Raw genomic sequence first — 13,089 nt, 5'->3', positions numbered from 1 at the left:
GCTGGGAAGACTTTTTTTTTTAAAATTTAATTTCAACATTAACAAGCAAGAAACAAACTTGCAATTGGAAATAGGTACTTCTAGGCTGCCATACAAATCAAAACAGAATATTCCAATAATACCTGATAATCATCCAAATAGAAACAACTCTTGTAGTCCACAAGTGTGTGTGTGTGTGTGTGTGTGTGTGTGTGTATAGGGGGAGTGGGGGGGACTAAGCCATATAAACTAGAGCAAGAAAAAAAAGGGAGGGTTAAAAAAAGGAATAAGGCAGCTACATATGATATTATCATCCTCCAACTCTAATCCTATTAAGAAAATGTAATTGTTTAGGTAACTCCCCCCCCCCCCCCCATATCTAACTCCACAATATTTAAGCAGACATTTAGAGGGAAAATCATAAGAACAATTCAGCACCTAAATTAAGAACTTCCTGCTGCATTTGCAGAAACTGCTTAATGCTTGCAGAAGTCGGCAAAACATATGTAAAGACTAACCCCCAAAACAAAGCATTTCTAGATCTAAAGTAAAGTTTCATTATTAAAGATTTCTTTTTATGTGAAAACAAAGGAGACTTGTAGAATGGTCTGCTGCTGAATCTCCTCCCCAGATTGCTCCATTGTGAGGTCCAAACTGTTTGTAGAAACTTGAGATGGACAAATAACAGTATTGCAAACAAAGGCATTTACTTACTGTAAATTAGTAAATAGACATTCTTAGGGGACTATAGGTGTATGTCGTCAGCTGAGCATTTTGATTATTTTAGACCAGTCTTTTTGTGGCTGTGACCCTATGATTGTAGCCAAATAAAATTGTGTGACCCCCCCCCGCCCCCTGGAGGTGCAGAATAGTAATGCACCAGTGGAGAGCTCACTTGGGGCTCCTTTAAAAAACTGGTGCTACTGATTAGCGGTGTTCTGAATGTGACGAAGCCCATTCAAGTCTCATTGGCTTCTTTGCATTCAGCACATGCTAATTGGTAGCGCCACTTTTTAAAAGGAGCCATTAGGTTGTGACCCCCATTGGGGGTGCCAACCCACAGTTTGGGAAGCTCTCTCAGACTTTTCATTAGATAATTTGCACCATCCATTAATATAATTATTGACTTGAGACAAGACTGGAGAGTATAATCAAGGTTTTTGTAGGTTTTAAGAGATTAAGGGGCATAGTTATCAGTGTGGGCTACCAGTAAGATTTGTTATTTTATCATTAACTTGTGCTATTTTAGCACAGGTCTCATTTTACGTAGCGAAATCTAGTTACTAATAACTGGGGTTAACAGTAAAATAACACATCTTATTGGTAGCCCATTTTTGATAAGTTCTCCCTTTAAATGATGGTGGGGAAAAATTTAAAGCATGTTCACTGAATAAATATCAGAAAAACACTGCCCACTACTACTACTACTACTACTACTACTACTATTTAGCATTTCTATAGCGCTACAAGGCGTACGCAGCGCTGCGCAAACATAGAAGAAAGACAGTCCCTGCGCAAAGAGCTTACAATCTAATAGTACTCTCTACCCCTCACCCTCAGCCCTCCATAGACCTGCTGCTCTGTCTTTGCATATTCTCTGCTGAATAGATTGTAAGCCCTGTTGAGCAGGGGTTGTCTCTTACGTGTTTGTGCACAGCACTGCATACATCCAGTAGTGCTACCAAAATAAATAGTAGTAGTAGCAGTGTTGACAGCAGCTCAGTTGTACAAATTCTTACCTACTAGTGGGTTTCTATCTCTTCCTTCTCCCACTGGTTTTGGAATACCCCAAAAACTGCAGATGTTGTGTTATCAGTATTTTTGAAACAGCGGTTTCCTCCTTCTCCTTTTTACTTCCATTTGGACTTTGGGCAGAGACGTGGTGCCATGAGCCTTCATTTGCAATTGCTGAGGGACTTCTCCCCTCCACCATATAATATCGTCCTAAAATACCTGGTCAGGTGTTTGGCCAGGGTCTATGTACAAACCACCTTCCAGAGCCCTGCAGTTGTGCATACTGAATTTAGACAGTAAGTGGCAGATTCAGTAAATGGCACTCAAATTTAGGTGCGGGGGAAAATCTGCGCTAAGCGCTGTTCTATAAAAGGAATTCTTGGCGGAGCGCCCTTCGTAGAATAGCGCTTAAGAATGGTGTAAATCCTGGAGCACAAGTTGGGCATGTAACTCAAGTATTCTATAACACTGCATCTAATCATTTGGAATGCCCTTGATCCTCCCAGGCACCTTCCATGGCCACACCTCCATTTGGGTTGTGTGCAAGACATTTTGGGTGTGTAGCTTATAGAATAGTGTGTAGACAGATGCGCTTGCAAATCCAAATTAATGCAAATTATGTGCCAATCAAACAGTTGGTTGTTGGCACCCAGTTGACTAGTTTTGTGTGCACATCTGGGCTCCATGCCCAACTTTGGGCAACTTGTATACAATCCAGGAGTAAGTATCATCATCTTTTTAGCTACAACCACAACTTCTTCCCCATAGAGTCTGCAAATGCTGTCTCCCACAGTGTTTTTAATTTAGACTTTGCTATGTATAATAAGCATTCTAGACTGCTTGATAGTCAAGTCATACATAATCTTAGGTTTTCCCATCTGGCTCGATTTTCAATCCGTTATCACATCTTGCTGCTGTTAACATTACTGTGCGTTCCACTTTATTAGGTTTCCTTACTCTATCTAAAATATAAATATACACAATATATCACAGCTGTATGTATGTATAGATTTAATGGAGCAATTCTGTTTTTAAGCATTTAATGTTGACCTCCTGCACAGACATCACATTTTATTAGATTTGGCAGGGGAAATTCAGGACGATTGACAGGTGTCTTCAGAAACAGAAGCCGGCAAAAATAGATATTTTTGAATTATAGAGCTTGTCTTCAGGCAAGCCTCGCTTAATAAAGTGTGTGGGTTGATATTTTTTTGTGGAATGGTTTAGATTAAGTGTCTAGACGAAAAATTGAAAGCAAACCAAGTAAGCCCAGTAATATTTTCTTGGTGTATCTTGCTCACTGTGTTGCATCATTTGAAGGCTTTTTGTTTTCGCTTTGCAGAATGCAATGAACCTGCCACCTGACAAAGCTAGACTGCTACGCCAGTATGACAATGAAAAGAAATGGGAATTGATCTGTGACCAGGTAATTATAACGTAAGAGACTATTGCATGTATAGAGTTTAAACACGGAGTGCATTTCTATGGCTGCATGCCTGTTCCATAAAGGAACAGAGACACCTACTTTCTTTTATAGAATACTTGTATAATCGCTTAAATAGATACTTAAAAATTAGACGCCAGCATAGAGTAGGTATAAATGTCGGTGCCTAAATGCATGTAATTTTGAGCCCTGCCCTTATGTACACCCTCCTTGCAAATAGCACATTAAGGGGCCCTTTTACTGAAGCTTAGTGCATGCCAAATGCTAAGAAGACCATTTTAGATCTGTGGGTTTCTTAGCATTTAGGACCAAATTCTTTAAATAGTGAAAAATTGTGTCTCTGAAAAAATAATGCACTAAGCGCTATTCTTAAGTTAGGTGCTGTTTGTAGAATATGCTTAGGGCCAGGTTCTATATATGGCGCCTGAAAAATCTGCGTGGAAAACATTTCCGCCTAAGCGTATTCTATAAGTGGCACCTAGATTTAGCGTGATATTTAGAATACACTTAGTTGATATCCTAGCACCTAAAACTACAAGCCTCCATTTATACCAACAAAAATGTGGCGTAAATCCTGGCGCATAGGTTTAGACGCAGAGGGCCATAGTCCATAATGATTTGCATACATTTTGAAATGCCCACAACCGCGCCCCTTTTTGCCTGTGCACATTAAAATATAGGCGCAGTGTGTTACAGAATATGTTTAAGGAGTTGTGCTCGTCAATTCTAATTATTGCCAATTAGTGTTCATTATTGCTCAAGTTTTGTTAATTGGCTTGTTAAGCCAATTAAGTTACGTGCGTTGTTATAGAATATGTCCGGATTTCAGCGCTGAACATTAGGTGCGCTATATAGAATCCAGGGGTTAGTGCCTAACTTTGGACTGAGGTTTTACACCAAGTAAATCCTTGTGTCTAAATATGCACGGATCCACCTTATTATCATTTATTTATTTACTATACTGTTACTTCTTACATAGCAAATCAGACCGGTTTACGTCTTTAAAATATAAATAACAAACTTACTTACTTATTGAAAAACCGGAGTCACACAGTTATAACTTATCACACTAAGACTCCCGTAGTATATTTTTACAAAAACACCTTTTATTACATTTATGTGCCCTTACAAATCGATTGACACAAATAATCCATAAAAGCATTCATTCATCACCACTCATCCACCACTCAACCATTACACCTAATTCGTTGACTTAAATATCAGTAATCATCCTATGTATGCTTAAGTATATCATAAATATGAAAACCCAACGCTATACTCGTTACCGGTCACAAATGTCCACAAAGTGAACTACTGTATATCTTGATTAGCAGTGTGCGCTCTATAAATCATTGTCCAATGCAGCTAGTCCATGAATCAAACATCAAAAAGCGTGACATTTATCACAACGCCAGTTGGCTTCTGTCGATTGAGATGTCATCAACGCTCAAATTGGATACTGCTGCAAATGTAATCAACTGTAGCTCATGGAAGAGAGGTGCTTAAACCACCTTCAGGACAGATGTACTTCTCCTACTTTTGAGTTTGGCGCTAAGTGCTATTTTATAAAGGTTACACAACCTATATAGAATAGCACTTAGTGACGGCTCTGGGCACCAGATTTACCCCTGCTGAAACCTGTTGCCCGAGTTGGCCTTGGAGAATCCAGTATTCTATAATACTGTGTGCAACATTTTGGAACACCCGTGACCACCCATGCCCCTCCTATGGCCATGCCCCCTTTTCAGTTGCATGCTACGGGATTTAGGCGCCCAGTGTTATATTTCACGAAGCCAGATGGGTGTGCAAATCCCAACTGGTGCCAATTAATGTAACTAATTGGTTGTTAGCATCCAATTATTGATGGCTAACAGCTCATTAGCCAATCAAGTGTGCCCAAATTTGGGCACCACATGTAGAATCTAGGGGAGTGTGATTGAAGGCTTTAGTTCTAAACTTGAACTCTTGTCACACTGCAGATATTCAGTGATAAGAAAATGACAAAAATGAGAATTTATGGAGCGCATTTAATCCATCAGTTCCCTGCTATACCTTGGGATTAAATGTAGGCAGGCATGAACATGTACCCCTCCATGTGGTATAATGTTTGACTACCAGCATAATGGCCTTTCTAAAGAGGTGCTGAGGCTTACTTTAGTACGGTTCATTGGAAAACATTTCTGATACGACATTTGGGTTTTCCAAACTTCATTTTGTTTTTAAGTGCAGATTCATGTGGTTATTATTTCCAAGTTCCCTGTGTAAAAACTACCCACAAGCCTGCGGCTATGGGGGCAGTTTATTACCCTCAGTAAAATGCCTGAAAAAGCTTGTTGCTTCCATTTCTTGGCCTACCGAGAGGGAGCTCATGCTGCCAAGATGCATCAGTTTGCCCACATGTGGATAACTATTGACATTTATGTGGTCTTGCAAAGCAATGGTTGGACTCCTTCCACCTGGGTCGTCTGAAGCTAGGAATGCTGTGGAGGCATCGTTCACATCCCCTGGGGGGAAGACAAGGTGAGGGTCTCCGCCTCAGCTCAGTGGTGGTATTGAGTGGCCAGATTTAAGGTTCATAATGGCTGAAGGCAGCTGGGAAGGGTATAGAGAAAAAAAAACACAGTTGTGAATGAAGACATATTACTAGAGTAACAATGTGCATTCATTAGCACACATTCTGTTTGCTTACACGCTTTAAATAAATTTAGTGCATCCTAAATTCATAGGTTAATGCACATTATATTAATTATGTAAAGTCAATTAGAGCTCCTTTTACAAAGCTACACTAGCGATTTCCGGCGTGGCAGATGCGACGAAGCCCGTAGGAATTGAATAGGCTTCGTTGCATTTGCTACACCAGAATCACTAGCGTGGCTTTGTAAAAGGAGCCTTTAGTGAATTTATTTTTTAAATGAACATGTGAAATAAACCAAAAATGTCTGCCTGGAAATCAGAAAAATCTTAAATGCATTAAATAATATTTGCACTTGTACATCCGTTACCAGGGGCGTAGCCAGACTTCGGCGGGAGGGGGGTCCAGAGCCCGAGGTGAGGGGGCACATTTTAGCCCCCCCCCCCCCCGGCGCTGCTGACACCGCCCCCACCATTGCTGACTTTGTCCCCCCCCCCCCCTCCCGCCGCCAACCCGCTGTCGCCTACCTTTGCTGGCAGGGGACCCCAACCCCCGCCAGCCGAGGTCCTCTTCTTCTCGCAAAAGGCTTCCTTCTGTTTCTGACGTCTCTCTGATGTTAAGATGCACCAGGGGAGGATTTGCTGTTTTTCTTCAGTGGGTTTCTGGAAAATCTTTTCTCTTTCAAAGGTTTCCAATCGGCTGAAATCTATTGCCATTGAGTTCATTTTAAAAATAGTTCACATATTCCTACTCCTGGATTCAAGATTGCTCATATGAGTAATGTCATTGTGGAATATACTGTAGCTTGGTCTGGAATCAAATTTATAAGTGGATTTTTTAGGCTGTGGGATAGACAAGCATATATGTACCCCTCTCCTGATCCACTGCTCTCTGTTTACATCCTTCTTTTGTTATTCCCAGTCCCTTTTTTTTTACTCGCTTCTCTTCCTCCATATCCTGGATGGTAGGAGGACAGTGGCACTCCTGCCTTGTCATCCCTGCCAGCCTTTTTCCAGCATCTTGGGCTGCTGCCCCTCTAGCTTACTGTAGTTACAGCATTGCTTGGATTTTCTCTGTCAGGACTGGTGGGATGGAACTGAGAAAGGCGGTGATCACTGCTAGTGGTGCACAGTAACATGGCAGAGGTCAGTTTCCAAGAAGGCTCAGCATGCGGCTGTCTTGGCAGTGTGCAGGCTTGGGTTGTATTAAGACTGTTCCCTTGGGAAGGGATTGTGGGTAGGAGTTGTCAGATAAAAAGAAAAAAAACCCAAGGTCTAAAAAGCATCCTATTTATGACCAGATAACATAACTATAAAACCTATTTGTTAATTTACCCAGCAGTAAATCTGGTTTAGTCACTAAATGAGAGCTATAAATTGGCAACAATTTGTGTAACCGTTCGTATAAAGGAAGATTTTAGAAAGAAAGTACAAATCAGAATTGAGGCGTCAAGGTCAGGACTTGTCAATTTTCCAGTAGTATTTAGAAAAGTATCTGCCAACACAGAGCTGCCTTCTAAGATACATGCGGGGGGTGGACATGTATACATCAGCCACATTCAGTGACATCATCCATTTTGCAATAGTTTAACATCTAAAATATCAAAGGGTCAGCATGACGTGTTATGGGCCAGCACATATGTGTATGTCTGCTGTTTTTAGAAACATAGTAACATATATAGTAACATAGTAGATGACGGCAGAAAAAGACCTGCACGGTCCATCCAGTCTGCCCAACAAGATAAACTGACATGTGCCATTTTTTGTGTATACCTTACCTTGATTTGTACCTGTCTTTTTCAGGGCACAGACCGTAGACGTTTGCCCAGCACTATCCCCACCTCCCAACCACCAGCCCTGCCTCCCACCACCGACTAAGCTTCTGGGGATCCCTTCCTTCTGAGCAGGATTCTCCCTCAGTGGTCACTGACCCCTTTCCATCCGCCAAAGATACGATATACCAGCCTGTATGACAGCTTCAGATGTTATGACCAATCCTTTTAGAGCAGCAAGCAGGTCCCCTGGAGAAGCCTCGTGGTCAGTGCAATGCACTGTGGAGAAGGGGACCCAGGCCCATATCCCACTGTACCAGTGGCGTAGCTACGTGGGGCCTGAGGGGGCCGGGGCCCCCGCAGATTCACCCCAGGACCTCCCTCCCGGCGAACCCGCCCCCGCCACAGCCTACCTTTACTTTTGCTGGCGGGGGATCCCACTCCCTGCCAGCCGACGTCTTCTCAGTCCTTCCTGCTCTTCAATTTGTTTGCTGACGTCCTGCACGTAATTGTACGTGCAGGACGTCAGACTCAGAGAACAGTTCTGTTCTCTGAGTCTGACGTCCTGCACGTACAACGTGCAGGACGTCAGCAAACAAATTGAAGAGCAGGAAGCGACTGAGAAGAAGACGTCGGCTGGCGGGGAGTGGGATCCCCCGCCAGCAAAAGTAAAGGTAGGCTGCGGCGGGTTCGCGGCGGGAGGGGGGGGGGCGGCAATGTCGGCGGTGGGGGGGGGGGCGGCGCCGGGGGGAGGGCTAAAATGTGCCCCCCTCCCCCGGGCTCTAGACCCCTCCCCCACGGAAGGCTGGCTACGCCCCACAGTGACCCCCACCAAAAACCTACTGTACCTACATATAGGTAGTGGTGTACAGTTGGGCACAGTAGGTTTTTGGAGGGGGTGTACAGTTGGGTACAGTAGGTTTCTGGAGGGCTCACCATATAATGGGGTAATGGTGAGATGTGTACCTGAGACCTTTTATATGAAGTCCACTGGAGTGTCCCCTAGGGTGCCCCACTGCTCTGCTGGGACATCTGTGTGGCCAGTCTGCTAAGAATTCTGACACCCCATATATCCCAACGGCTTGTTTTTGTGCACTTTTCCCATGGATAGTTTTTTTTTTTTTCTGAAAATGGTCCTAAAAGATAGAGACACTGAGCACAAAAACATCTATCAAATGGACATTTTCAAAACATCTGTTTCCCCAAGCTGCTGGTACTGATGGGGGGGGGGGGGGGACAAAAACACTGGGGGATTTAAAGGGGTGACCTCCCCCTCATCTCTGAAGTAGAGCGCTGCATAGCATGAGTACCTTTTAAAATAACTGATGTCCCCTGGAGCAGGCGTAAATCCTGATGTTGTTCTTGAGGGACATAAATGTAAATTAATCTTCTTAAATGGGGAATGTACTTGTATAATTTGGTCTCGTCCAAAACATGCGGAGGCCGCCAGTGGTGTACCTACGTTCGTTGCCAGCCAGGGCGGAGCACCCCCCTCCAAGCAAGGGGGTGCGTGGAGCTGTCACACGGCTGCTGGCTCTGCCTGTCCCCTGTCCTGGAACAGGAACTTGACATCAGAGGGGGAAGGGGACCAGCAAAGCTGGCAGCTGTATGACTGCTCTGCGTACCTCCTTGCTGTTTGCATTCGGGGCAGACCGCTCACACCGCCCTGCCCTAGGTATGCTAGAGCAGACCAAACCACTTGCAGTAGGCATGCATTTGTAATTTGGATGTGCGTATTCTGGATTTCTAAAAGATGTATATGCAATATACATGTCTAAATGCCAGTTCATGTACATCCAAATCGTGACTAGGTCTTCTAAAGTAAACACTATGGACCTGATAGTCAAAAGGATTTAACTGGGCAGCAGAGGCTTCTGTTCAGTTAGACCCTGCTGAGCTGGCCAACTGCCAGTATTCAGCAGCGCTTAAGCAGGTAGTGTCACAGAATATTGCTTCTGACTGCCACAGCACTGTCCAGGTAATGCTGGGGGCAGAGCTTGAGCAGAGCTGGCATTTAATCAGTTAGCTAGTTGAATTGTTTCATACACTATCTGATAGCATGGCAGACTTGCATTTTTAAAGCACGTTCTGTATTTTGGGCATTTAGTTATTTATGTCTTAGTGTGTAGTACAATCTCTAACTTTAAGACATAAATAACTAAATGCCCAAAATACAGAACGTGCTTTAAAAATGCAAGTCTGCCATGCTATCAGATAGTGTATAGCACAATCTCTAACTTTATCTGATTTTTCTTGTTGTAGATTGACCCCTGACACAGGCGCAGTGTCATCGAATCATGGCCCGTGTCGGGTCTTTGAATAAAGCACATATGTTTGACCTTATCTTGGAAGCCCTTTATTCCATTTCTTTTGCTTCATTGTTCTGTGTACTTTGACACTCTCCGTTGTAGTAGGGATACCATATTTGCCCCCCCCCCCCCAAAAAAAAAAGAAGACACATGCCTGCCCCCTTTCACCCCACCACCCCCTGTCACATATCCCCCCCCCCCCAGTCAAACCCCCATAAGGTTGTCCTAGCCTCCTCTCCCCTTACCTTACTCTACTGCCCTGGTGGTCTAGTGACTTCTTTGGGGCAGGAAAGAGCCCCCTCTTCTTTCCTGCCCAGAGCGCTGCCCTGCATTCTGTTCCTCTTGCAATGCTGAGTGCTGATGGTCCCGACGCCGATTCAAAATGGCTGCCGAGAGTTGAAGCAGAAGTCTCGCAAGGCCGCTTCAATTCTTGGTGGCCATTTTGAATCGGCGCCATGACCGTCAGCATTGCAAGGGGAACAGAATGCAGGGCAGGAAAGAGGGGGCTCTTTTTTGCCCCAAAGAGGTCACTAGACTACCAGGGCAGTAGAGTAAGGTGAGGGGACTCGGGGATAAGACACCATTAGGCCCGCTTGCCAGCCTGCCCGTTTGTCTGGAAATCCGGACAAGCTAGCAAAACCTGCCCGGTTGCCCGGCCATGTCCTCAAAAATAGGACATGTCTGGGTAAAACCGGACATATGGTAATCCTATGTAGGCACTTCCACTAGATACCATCTTTGATTATGTTGTAGTCTGAGAGGTGATAGACAGCATTAGTGTAGAGTCCTGGTTAGTGTTTAACAGGTAACTTTATCTCTTGCAAACTGATGATTGGTGTCTGGAAGGTCAGTTTAGATAACAAATTGTTTGAAGAGGGTATTTCTTGTAGTTTGATTTCAGCTCTAATAGACTGAGTAGGGATCTATTTAGCTAGAACAGTACTGCTGGCAGGTAAGTTAAGGCAGTGCGATTTCTTTGCAAGAATATCATATTGAATATTTGAAATAGTAGCTGAGTTAGGGGAGAAACTGCTGTTCAGACATTATGAAGGAAGAAGAGATGGGTTTGAAAAATGCCTTTATGTGACATGCCATCAAACGCTCCTATTAGATTCCCTGCTACCAGATTTTTTTGGCAGTACATACAGTCATACTGGGTCAGACCAATGGTCCATCTAGCCCAGTATCCTACTTCCAGCAGTGGTTAATCCAGGTCACAAATACCTGGCAGAAACCCAAATAGTAGCAACATTCCATGTTACCAATCCCAGGGCAAACAGTGACTTCCCCATGACTGTCTCAATAGTAGACTGTAGACTTTTCCTCTAGAAACTTGTCCAAACCTTTTTTAAACCTAGATACGCTAACTACTGTTACCACATTCTCCAGTTATCCACCCTCGGCTGTCTCTTTTCCAAGCCGAAGAGCCCTAACCTCTTTAGCCTTTCTTCATATGAGAGGAGTTCCATTCCCTTTATCATTTAGGTCGCTCTTCTTTGATCCTTTTCTAATTCAGTTGTATCTTTTTTTTTTTTTTTTTTTTAGTAGATCCATTTGAGTCTGTCTTCTCATGTCCTAAGATACTGTAATTAGGGAGAGAAGATTTGGGGTATTTTATTTTCCTGTGATAGTCTGAAGTGTTAACTCTCCATTTGTCTTTGTGCAGTGCAATTCTACAGTCTTCCAAAGCTCCAGTCAGAGTAGCTAGCTCGCAGTAGGTGCTGCAGACTCTCACTTTGGGGATAGCTTTGTTTTTGAAATAAATCATCGCTGCGCTTGACTGTCTGTCTTAAAGCATTCCTAGCATTGTCTGCATTCTCTATACAGCTTTGAACATTAAGGACTTTATGGAGTACTTTTTTGTTTGATACTTATAGCTGAATTTATTACCAACCAGGGTTTTAAATTTTCTCTTATCTTCGGTATCGATCGTTTCCTCTTATCCTTCCTCCTCCTTCATGTCCACACTCTATCTTCCCCATCTTAGCTTTCAGTTTTACTCCTACCGCCATTACAGCCTTGTCTACTCCTTGTTATCTTACATCCCCTTTGCCCCATATTAATTGTGCCCACCGAACTGCATGGGCAGAATGGCTGAATTCAACTGAGTGGATTTTCAGCAGGCTACAAGCATTCACATCGTTCCACAGTGTGTAGATGTGTAGAAATCTTTCCAAGTACTTTAGTGAGAGAAATCCCTATGTACTTTTAATGTTAAAACCAGCAGACACATTTTCACACCTGTTGGTGATGACTGGCTTTTTATAATTGAGCAGTTTGTTGAGGTGATGGCTTTCCATACAAAGTGAATTAAAATCTACATAACGACCTGATTTCCAAACATGGCCAGGGGTGTAGCCATGGGGGCACCTAGGGAGCCTGGGCCCCTCACTTTGAGTTCAAGCCTCCTTCAAAATTGCAACACCAATGTAATGGCTCATGGGGATGCCGGAGTCTTGTCCATGCTGCCCAAGTTCTGTCTGTGTTGTCTGAATGTCGCTTAAGTTAGCAGAGTGCTTTAGCTGCTGATGCCAGCATTCTTATGTATGCTCAGTTTGGCAACTAAACCGAGCACTCACGGGAGTGCTGGCTACAGCGTCTGAAACATGCCGCTGACTTTTGCGCAGCTCAGGCAGCATGGGCGGGACTTGAGCAGTGTACCTCTTTGGCTGGCAGGGTTTGGACATCCCTGCCAGCAAAGGTACAGTTTAAACATGGAAGGAAGGTGGGGAAGGAAGAGCTGAGAGGAAATACGTGACCCCCCCCCCCCCCCTAAAATGGACTTCTGGCTACGCCGTTGTTGCATTTGAAAATCAGGCTGGTTTGTGTGGACTGAAAGGTACAATTATACTTTGTCAGGCAGCTTATTAATGTACCCTATATTTTTTAAATACAAACATTGTGATTAGGGAATGTAAGTTATATGCAAATACATTTAACTGACCCAAAGCATTATCCAGAATGTTTAAAATTGGGCCAGGGAATTTTCTAGGGGGTATCTTATCATGCTCTCCATAAAGAACTGCTTCCTTTCCTGTGAATCTCCCTCTCCTCTAGTTTCACGTCATATAAACAGAGAGACATATCCCCGATATTCAGCTGGTGTCTGGCTGCGCGATGGCTGCCCGATGCTGGCGGTCAGACCAGATATTCAATGCCGGGCCATATCCAGTGACTGGCATTGAATATGCGGTTTCATTTTTGACTGTGGCAACTTAAC

General features: G+C 43.7%; 1 protein-coding gene across 1 annotated transcript in view; it reads left to right on the top strand.

Moving 5' to 3' along the window:
* Positions 1-13,089, top strand: part of FMNL2 (formin like 2) — a 385,766-nt gene that overhangs the window by 201,310 nt on the left and 171,367 nt on the right. The window contains 1 exon segment of the mRNA XM_030208897.1: positions 3,056-3,139. Coding sequence (XP_030064757.1) covers positions 3,056-3,139 — 84 coding nt within the window.

This window comes from Microcaecilia unicolor, chromosome 7 (genome assembly GCF_901765095.1).
Source record: "Microcaecilia unicolor chromosome 7, aMicUni1.1, whole genome shotgun sequence".
In the NCBI taxonomy this organism is placed as follows: domain Eukaryota; kingdom Metazoa; phylum Chordata; class Amphibia; order Gymnophiona; family Siphonopidae; genus Microcaecilia; species Microcaecilia unicolor.
The sequence above is the reverse complement of the archived record's forward strand: the minus strand, read 5'-3'. Positions and strand labels throughout refer to the sequence as shown.